At 43.1% G+C, this 10364-nt stretch overlaps 1 protein-coding gene across 4 annotated transcripts; it reads right to left on the bottom strand.

The window, feature by feature from the left end:
* Positions 1–877: 877 nt before the first annotated feature.
* Positions 878–8478, bottom strand: PDP1 (pyruvate dehyrogenase phosphatase catalytic subunit 1). 4 transcript variants are annotated; one of them, XM_015619718.3, is made up of 3 exons: positions 8329–8478; positions 7874–7908; positions 878–4799 (listed from the first exon to the last, which is right to left on the bottom strand). In XM_015619718.3, exons 2-3 carry the CDS (start codon positions 7902–7904, stop codon positions 3148–3150), a joined length of 1683 nt encoding a protein of 560 aa, XP_015475204.1. In that variant the 5' UTR covers positions 7905–7908; positions 8329–8478; the 3' UTR covers positions 878–3147. The 4 variants fall into 4 exon arrangements, with proteins under 4 accessions (XP_015475204.1, XP_033368233.1, XP_015475205.1 ...); XM_033512342.1 differs by having other exon boundaries at positions 7874–7881; positions 8329–8477; XM_015619719.3 differs by lacking the exon at positions 7874–7908 and having other exon boundaries at positions 8329–8477.
* Positions 8479–10364: the final 1886 nt, after the last annotated feature.

The following is a 10364-nucleotide window of genomic DNA, read 5'->3' as shown; positions in this document are numbered from 1 at the left end:
TGCCACCAAACACCATGTCAGTGGTGTGAGCAATTAATACTAAAACCTGTCAAGGAAGCTTTTGAATACAGTTATACATAAGCTTCAATTAAAAACAACACTCTTTGTATAATTGACACAGGTTATGCTTCAGCATTCAGATGGATGGGATGCAAATACAATGCACATACCACTGAATACAAGGGAACAGAGTTAACAACCTTAAGCTGGAAGTACAGGCAACACATCTCCCACTCCTCTCTTATATAGTATTACTGTTGAACTGACAGATTCATCTAGAAGAGTTTTAAAGATTACTTAAATCTCACATTGACTGACAAGATTCAGCCACCCTCCATGGTTTAACCATATATTTCCAGCTGTGAAATCCTTATCTGAAAAAGTAATCCCAGCACCACCCTTACATACACAATATCTGTACTTTCCCCAATGAAACAATTCTGGTAGACAAGGAAAACGTGTCCTCAGCCTGTGGCACAAGAGCTGTTTCTGTTTAGCTCACCACCACCTTGTTTCTTGCCCCAGTTTAGTCTGTTTATGAAATGCTGTATAGCTTGATACAGCGAGTACAGTACACAGCTTTAAGATCTAAAATGATGCTGCTTCCTCAGCAGCACTGCCCCTGGCGGTACTCATGAGGTGCTGGGAACTGCGACACAGTGATACTGATGGAAGGATCTGAGCTTTGCCACCTGGGGAAGCAGCAATAGCATATGCCTGATGCAGGGTGGCATTGAACCGCTCTGAAGTTCAATTCTGTTTCCATTTATACTTCACTTTCATTGGCCACCTGATTTATCCATAATGGGGATCACACAAAGGAACAAAGTCCTAGCAGAACAGATATCACATTCTATATCAACTCAATACACATGGATTTCTGCATAATTGATCATTTTATTGGAATCTGTTAAAAGATGTTTGTTCAGGTCACCTGTTCAGCAGGCAGTTATGCTGCTTCTGTTCACCGCATACATACTGAGCAAGTCTCCAAGCAATACATAAATATTTTCTGACCCCATACTTAAGTATCTTTACTACAAAAAGCAGCTTCTCAATAAAAGTTGTATCCATGGGACCAATTTACATTTCTTCCAGCTATGACTTGTACCAAATCCATATCAACAATCATAGGTTAAATACATCAATGCATATTAATAGAGCTTTAACAGTAAAAAAAGTAAGAAAGTTAAATACTGCAACAGCTGAGATACATACTGCATTTGAATGATAAAACATAGCCTATTGACCTAGTTAATGACACAGTCACCAAAACACAACATACAGAAGCAATGTCAACAGCCAGTACTTGTCTAAGCGTTTTAGAGTTCCCCTTTTCCTTCAAATAAAGAAGGGTTGTGTACATCTTGAATGTGAACTTAGGCATCATTTACCTTACAGCAATACTGATGCTGCTAGTTAAGTAGAGCCATACTAAAGCTGCAGGCCACTGAGTACACATAGCATTTGTGAGTTTGAGGAGCCAATGTTTACTATAGGACAGGTTCATTGTTCAAACTAAGTGCACCCTATGTAACAGTAGCATTAATTGGCAAGACATATTTAGTATAAAACACCACTTTAGAAACCTAGCGTATTTCAGTTAATTGAGTAAGGTGTGATTTAATCAGCTGAGGGCTAGAGGCATTTTAACTGAAACACCTTGGTAAAGCGAAATAAACCAATTTATCACTGTTCTCTAGAACCCAGGAATAAAGTTAAATGTGTTCTCTCAGTCATCAAGGACTAGCATTTCAGCAGGCATTTCAGTTTTTAACCTAAGGGCAGGTTAAAATAAATCCATATACGATGCAAGAAAGACCAATTAACTGTCAGTCTCTACTTTTACCATTACAAGCCAAACAATTTTGGCACACAAGTATAGCCAAATCTTTTAAGTTCAAATTCAACCATTCCAAGCCAGAGAGACCCATTTCAGAGACTGCTCTGTGATAGCATTCTGGACTGTAAAAACATGCATACACCAGCTGCCCAGAAACACAGAACTAAAAAGTTGCTAGAAATAGCCACTGAACATACACATGCATGCCAGTGAGTTTCTCAATTAAAATGCTATTTACAAGCCATACTTCAATTCTTTTGAAATTTGTAGTTTTTAAGCCAACTTACACATGAGTTCAAGTGAAAGACATATAATGTGACCTTCTGAAATATCCAAAGTGAAAATGAGTGCAAGTTACAAAGCTACAAAGAGGTTAGCAATTATTTTCTGATCTTTTCAGGTGAAAAATTATTTACTAGATAAGCAATGCCAGGGATAGGTGGAGTCCATGAAGGACATAACCTTTAGGAAAGCAAACACAGCCTTAACCAACAATATTAACTTCTCAAAAAGTCTGAAAGTTCCTTTATACTGAAAACTGAAGTTCTCCACAAAGTTCTCTTGTATCTTGCTGTGTGTTGTAATGTGTTATTGCCCTACAAGTTGTGCAGAAACCCACAGCCAAGTATTAATGCACAAGAAATTAAGAAATTACCGTGCATAAGATATGATTAATCTGTAACAGAATCTCAGGTATTGATTATGGCTTAGACCTGGACTGAACATCAACACTTAGACAAATATCTTTACGTGAATAACATTGTCTATATGGAAGTGAGACAACTTTGTTACACTGAAGACTTATTTGGTTAAAGTGACTTTCTGCTTAGAAGAAACAACAGACAATATATTCACAGATAACCATTGCAAGAATTAGCCCTGTAAAAAATTCAACAATACTTTTTACTTATCTTTTCCTTAAGTGTATATATTTGCAGATATTTTATAAGCAAGCTGTTTCTTGAACAGACAGATCTTTGATAGTTAATTCTTTATCCTACTTCCTCCCTCATCCAAATTTGCCAAATTCAAGACATTGTTTTAGCAGCATTTATGTAATCAATAGTGCAAATTTGTTACAAAAAAACTTTTCCCAAGCTAGGACATCCTCTTCAAGTTTTGTCAATAGTACTTCCCATGTTTTTAGAGCTCCAGGGAAAGGCAGGAACCATAGATATGCTGAATCTAACAAAAACAATTGTTTGACAAAGGCTTTTTTCAATTTTATTTTTGGGTGGATTTTTAAATTTGCTGCTCATACTGGCCCTTGTAACAACTTTGGTAACTAGTTCACTGCATTAAATTCACAATTCCTCATTTTGATATGCACCTATAACATGTGAATTGAACTGCACCACAGTAATTGTAATGTCATCTCTATACATTCGAGCCAGCTCTTCTGGAAGACTAAGCATCTTGGACAGTCGCTCATGATCCACAGTTCCAAATTCATTATTACCCACTGCATGACGTATCAGGTGAGTTGCTGCATTCTGATCTTCGAATACTGAAGAGATTCTTGCTCTCCTTTCTGTTAAGAGACCATGCATCTGTCCCAAAGTTACCTTATAGCCACCAACAGCTATTGGCTGTTGGTGGTGAACACCAGTGAGGTACTCACCCACAATTCTAGCCACATCTTGCCTGTGCATTGTCTCCCACAGCCCATCTGTGGCCAAAACCAGGAACTTATCCTGTGGCCGTAATTTGTGATGTATGACTTCTGGTTCAGCTGTTAGGTATGGGGGAGTATGATAGTTTGGAGGAATAAACTTGGTATATTCATTGTCATTCAGCTGATCTGGGCCTGATTCTACCACTCTCTTCTGCAGTTCGATACTCCATTTAAACTTCACATCACCAAAAGCTCTGAAAGGCATCAAGAGACCCAAGAGACGATCTTGTTTCACAAGACTTTTCTCTTCAGACTTTGGATGCTCCATTCTCACACGTTCCACTTCACGTTCATTTTGTGCATTGTGGTCATAGGACAAATTAACTGCAGACCAAGATCCATCTTCTTCCTGAACACCAAGCATTGCTCTACTGTCACCTGTGTTTGCAATGTGCAAGTCGACACCATCCACATGGGCTACACAGGCAGTTGCTCCAGAAAACGCTACTCGCAGTACTAGGTAGTTAAGAAAAGAATTTGGATCTCCTACTTGAGCTTCCAAAGAAATATCACTATCAAGCCTCTTAAAGGCATTAACTAAAGCTTCTCTCACATCAGTAGTCTCTCCACTGTTGAGATCAATCAACTCCTGCCAATAAGTTCTTAAACTGTTGAAGTAGAGTTTGGAAGCCTCTTTGCTAAAATAATCGTTGGGATGCTTGTGCCACTGTAAAATGGGCAACAGAGCTCTGCCACTCTCCACAGCATTTTCTATTTCAAGTAAAGTCTCATGAGGTAACAAAGAGACAGCAATGTAGTAAAACAGTCTTTCACTGACAGCTTGAGCACAAGCACAGCCTGCATGGCCATCAAACACACCCAGAAGCATCCCTCTTGTCTGTAAACAAGTGGCAGCACTCCTCCGGTCCTCTATTGGAGCATTAGCAGGCAACTGGTTGCTATCAAAGCCAAGAACAGAACTTACATTTTTACCATCAAATTCTGGGACTTTGAAGCTGTATTCATTTGCCTTCAGAATGCTGTTGACCTGTGGAGGGGTGAGGTAAAACCTCTGTGGCGTAGAAGCATAATCCCTCGCGTGAATAAAATGATTAAAGTGCTCCTTTGGCCTGTAAAGTGCCGCAAATTTCTTCTGCGGTGCATATCTGAAGTGACTGTGAGCAAAATGAGATGACAAACAACACAGATGTTTATGGTGGCAGTAACACGCAGTACTGCCTATTCTGCTAATCTCACAGTTACGAATCAATGGGAACAGATGAGCTGGTGCTGGCATGGCATCAGACAACAATGGCAGCCTGGAGCTTCGGACTGGAATTGCTGAAAGACAAGAGAACAACTATGCTTAGCTTAGGGACAGATTTTTTTTCCCAGAACCCTGTGTTAAGATGTTTACAGCTCCTAACCAAGTTGCTTATTATATGGAATTCACAGCTTCAAAGGACTTGAGAAAGGAAGGCATTACAAAGTTTGTTTGTTTATAGACACAACCTTGGGCTGTAACAAAAAAGCCATACCATGCTTCAGCACAGGTATTTTAGCTCCTATACGCACTCAGCAGGCAGAAAGTGAAAGCATCACCCAGCTAGCCAATGAAACTTCAGACAACAACACAATGGTTAGCATGGAGCACTCTACAGAATTGTCACAGGACTTCTACAGATATTTGCTTTCCTGGCGATTTCACAGCTGACATAGACAGGTGTGCCACACCAGGAACAAAACTCCCAAAGGCTGAAGAAGAGAAAGCATCTAACAAGAAGACTCAAGAAACAACTGAGATGACATACAAAGATGGTTTAAACAGCAGAAACAAGAAGTAGGTGATAGAGAACTGTTATTCTTTATGCACTCAGAAGTCAGTAGCATGTTTTGTTTCCTCCCCTCCTTTGACATGTAAAACTTCAAACTTGTGTGACATATACAAAATGGCCACAGCAGTCCATGCAGCAATATTCTAGCTTAAGATGCAAGTATAAGAGATGGAAAGGAAATGCAGCTTTCCAACAGCTATTCCATTCCAGTACATTTTAAGACTACACAACATTTTAAAAATCTACTCAATTGAAGGCCTAGATGCAAATTGTTTGCTCCCATGACTAGAATAGAGGCTTGCACAGAACTCTAAAGCTAGTTCAGTGTTAAGATAAACCACTAGTATCTGACAAAATATTCTACTGCTACCTGCCACATCTAGAAGTTTTCCTTATTTTTCACTTCCCTGAAGAAAGAGTATGCTGGCATGCTCCTTGTCCCCATTTACATACCACATCACAGCATTAGTGAGAGTGCCTCTCAAAAGCCTTATTCACTATGCCTCATTATCAGGAAGTCTTTCACAATGTGATACTTAAGAGACAATTCCAGAGTAGAAATGGAGCTGAGCTGTGCTTTGTGTGAAGTAGACACATTTAAGGCAAATTCAAATTTTCTCCTTTATGATCAAGTTTCATTGTAAAAGCTTTTTCTCAGAAGAGACCATTAGAAGGCTTACTGCAGTCATAAGTACTAATCAGCACTCCTAGATGTCAAATTGTTTTACTGTAGAAATGGATATTGCTGTGTTATGCAAGGTGCTTCAGTCATTAAATGGATCTTTTTTTAGCCAAGCAGGCATACCAGTACTTCAGATGAGACTCAACCCCAATAAAATATGCAGCAAGCCCCAATACTCAGTCTAAAGGATCATGCAATATAGTAGAAACTGCATTTTGCATCACCCCATTCCATTAGCTTTCCATAGCTTCAGCCATGATTCTGATCACCTGGGCCAGCTGAGAAGTACCTGAAAACATATGAAGCTGCATCCCATTCCCCTTGTTTCAAGAAACAGATGCAAGTGGCATTCTTCCCTCCAATCTAGTTTTCTAGTTTGTTTTTTTTTTTTAAGTAAATAAAGACTAGAACCCATTTCTCAGTTACATGACATGTAAGTGCTGAAAGCAGAGCAGAATTCATGGTGCTGTCACTCAGCTGACTCCCCAGTACTAATGATTGTTGTACATTGAAAAAAACCTCCCCCGAGTCTCCGATTGACAGCTGAAGATTGAAGTTTTCTGTTGTGCTGGTACCAGGAAGAGCTTGGGATGTTGTCCAGACACCCAGGAGCAGCCAATTGGCTGAAGCTTCCAGATGCATACTGAATTTACATTAGCCATTTGCTTCTCCAGCCCAGACTTCACATGCACACAGCATGACAGCAGTAGACTGCAACTCCAAATATAGATTTTAAATTCTATTCACTGCCTTCTAATTATATGGGAGCTATTTTGGTAACAGTTATGTATATTTCTTCACATGACAATTAAAAGCAACTCTTTTGCTTAAGGTTCTATGGATGTGCCTGGCCTACAGCAGCACCTCAGCTTTAGCACTCATCTCCCATTAGACTCCACCTGGATCAAGCAGTCCTGACTTCTCAGCATTTGTGTTCAGTGCTGACCCACAGTGGTGCAACTGTTCTGACAGTTCTGCTGGTCCATGATGAAGCAAAAATACAAATGTATTCCTGCTGTAACAGTCCTGCAGTGCCACGAGAGAATATTTTTATGATTTTTAATTGTTAGTTTATCAAATGTTACATGAAATACAAGAGGAAGTAGTAAGAAGTTGGCCACACGCTTTCCATGGCTCATGTAATTCACAGTAGATCTATGCCAGCTTAAGAGATCAGTCTGTTTCACATACCAGCTTCAATAATTCCAAGTTGATTAAGTAAATGCCTAATTCCAAGTGTCCAAACCTGAACTGAAACTAAAGTCTCTCCCACTTACCCCCACAACACAGCTGCCCCAAATATAAGCAGACATTCCAGCTGCCCTTTAAATAATTAAGATCCCAAGATCATGATGGTTGATCCAAATATGGCAGAGAAGAAAAAGAAGTAGAAATTTTACATTTCATTCAAGTTTGTCAAGATATTAGAATCAATCCAGTGAAAATAACTCTCCAAGCCCAGAGAAGGGTATAAGCGTTATTTTCCAAACTGCAAATATAATATGACCAATAAGGAGTCAGATGGTCAATTTACAGGTTTTGTAGTACCACACTAAAAAAACATAAAAATGTTCCCCGTTTCTTTAAAAAATGCTCGTTATAGCCACACTATCAGGGCTAACTGACACTGCACAGACAGGTTCCTCCAAAACACTACCAAAGACACCCATGGCTTCAGGTAAAAACACTCCGGTGCCTTTCCTACACCTGGCAGACCTGGATGAGCCAGCTGGAAAGGACGGGGAGGTGGGGAGGAGGAATAAGAAGCATTCAACACAAGCAGCACCGTTAAGCCTTCCCTCCGGCGTCAGCCCTCAGACACAGCCCAGCCTAGCAGCCCCTTCCCCGGGTCCCATCCGACCCCCCGAGCACATCGTTCCATGAAGAGAGATACATACCGATCCGCCTGGGCCCAGGACATACACACATTCTCCTGTCACAACATGAAGCCGCCAACATCCACAAAGCAGAAGCCCGGGGGGCGGGGGGAGAAGCAAGGCAGAGTTTGTTAGAGAAGACGTAGAGCTCCGGCACGGAGGTGGGACGGCAGACAGGAGGAGACACGCACACACAGCCCTTCCGCGGGCACACGGCGCCGCTGCTGCCGCTCAGCCAGCGATGGGACTGAGCCAGCTCCACAGGGACCGCCCGAACCCGCCGCCCGCCCGGGCAACAAGCCCCGCCGGCCCAGCTCTCCCTTCCGGCAAGGGCGAGGGGCTGGGCCCGCTCTCGCGGCGGACACCGCCGCCCGCTCAAGCGCTGCGCGGCCCCGACATGGCCGCCCCTCCCCAGCCACCCCCCCCACCTTCAGCACGACCACCTCCTCCTCCCTCCGCCCGTCCCGGGCACAGACCTGGGCCTTTCCCGGGCGGCTCAGGGAAACGGGTGGAAAAACCGTGCGGCACAGGAAGGGAAGCGGACGGAAGGACCGGACCGCGCCGCCCCAAACGCACCCACCACTCCCAGAGCCCCCGACAGCCGCCGCCTCACGCCAGCGGCCGCCGCGCCTTTATAAAGGACCCTGCGGCGCGCGGCGCGCCACCCATTGGCTGCTGAGGAGGGCAAGGCGGGCACGTGACACGGAGGCTGAGGGAGCGCGCGGGGGCGGGGGAGGAGGGGGTGCTGCGTGCGCGCGCGCAGCGCAGGGGCGGGAAGGCGCGAACGCGGCGGTGGCGCGCGCTGGGTCCGTGCCCCGCCCCCCAAGGCGGCCGTGAGGGCGGGGGGAGCCGCTGCGGAGAGCTTTTGTGAGTGGGAAATGGGACCGGGGCCGCTTCCCCTGAAATGTCCAAGTGTCTTTGGAAGCACGTTAACTCCGCAAGACACTGCTGAAGTCTGTCCCCTAAGCCAGGGACCTCTCTGCCCTGAGAAAGCTCCCCTCAACTCCTTCGGTCAGGAGTCAGAATTACATAACTTATGACTGTTACGGAGACCGAATATAGGAGAATGTCTAAATTTTGTAGTGTGTATTGGCATTTATTTATATATTTTACTTACTGGAATTCCTTCAGTGGTGCTTTTTGGGTTTTTTTTCCCTTGAAATGTTCGAGTTGACTTGCAGTCACAAAGCATGTTAACTCCGCAAGAGACCACTGGAGCTTGTACTGGAACGTGGGGGGAGGGTGTGTGTTACGTTTTTGGTTTTTTATTCATTTGCTCCGTGGTGTTTTGCCTTCAGAATCCCTCCAGGCAAAGCAGGCTGCTGTGGAGTGTTAAAGACCAGGGACCTCAGTGCCCTGACATCGCCACACTGCCGCCGTCACTGCCAGCAAGGAGTAGTTTGAGGGCAGTGGCTACGAAGAAGGAGCAGCCCTTCCCTGGAAGGGCAGCACCTGTCGTTCCTGCCGGTGCGGCAGCAGCAGGAGCCTCTCCTCCCTCCTTTCTCTCCCCTCTCTTACTTACTGTCCTGTCCCTTTTCCGCATCTCTAGGGCAACACTCAATTTTGCATTTGCTCCTGAGGTGCTCTGATCCAGGCTTACTCTTCATGAATATGAATTACATTTCTGAATATGGAAAGTATGTAAATTCGACAGTATTTGATTTCCCTTATCGTCTCTCTGTTTATAGATGCCTGTGCTCTCACGCCTTACTATTTTTCACAATGTCTGGGATGCCCACTTTGCTATGTCTTGCTGGGAGCAGATGTTAGCAAGCCTTGGGGCGTTGCAATTAGCATTCCTTCAGCAGCTGTAACAAAACAGATTTTTGACTATATTTATGTCTTTACTCAGTTGGTAGAATGTGTACAGCTGTGTACCAAAACCAGGAGAAGAAACAGAGTAAAATCTGTACTTAGTACCCAGAAGACTCAAGAGCTCTACTTGAAATGTAAGAGTGTGGAAAGTACTGTTCTGTATGAAAACCAGCTAGAAAGATAAAATTATGCTATCCTTAGAAATGCAAGTCTTTCATGGTAGTAATTGAAAACACACAGTATTAAAATGTTCATTTATTGGTGTTCTGGGTCACTTTTGAGACATTTATTTGTTTATCCAGAATGGTATGCCATCATCTTCCCTTTGAGGCTTTTTTTAAAAGTGGAAAAAAAAAAAAGCGGCATCTGAAAAACACCATTATACATTATAAAACTTCATTAAACAGCATGGAAAACAAATTATTTGCATTCCTTTTTAATAGTAGCACATGGTTAAAAATAGATTGCCAGCATGTGCTGAAGTAACAGCCATTTACATAATTTTCTGCTTGCAGCAAGAGTGATTGTAAGGCCCCCAAGATTAGAAATTTTCTTATAGACTATGTAAAGGTGCACTATCAAGCCACCTTCTTATCTTGTCAGAAGGGAGAAGGCTGTGGGAAGACAGACCTCTGCCTGGGTGAATTTGAGTCATCGTTCTACGAGTAGATACACAGAAATGGATTGGGGTGAAGTC

The sequence above is a fragment of the Parus major genome, chromosome 2 (genome assembly GCF_001522545.3).
Source record: "Parus major isolate Abel chromosome 2, Parus_major1.1, whole genome shotgun sequence".
Classification (NCBI taxonomy): Eukaryota; Metazoa; Chordata; class Aves; order Passeriformes; family Paridae; genus Parus; species Parus major.
The sequence above is the reverse complement of the archived record's forward strand: the minus strand, read 5'-3'. Positions and strand labels throughout refer to the sequence as shown.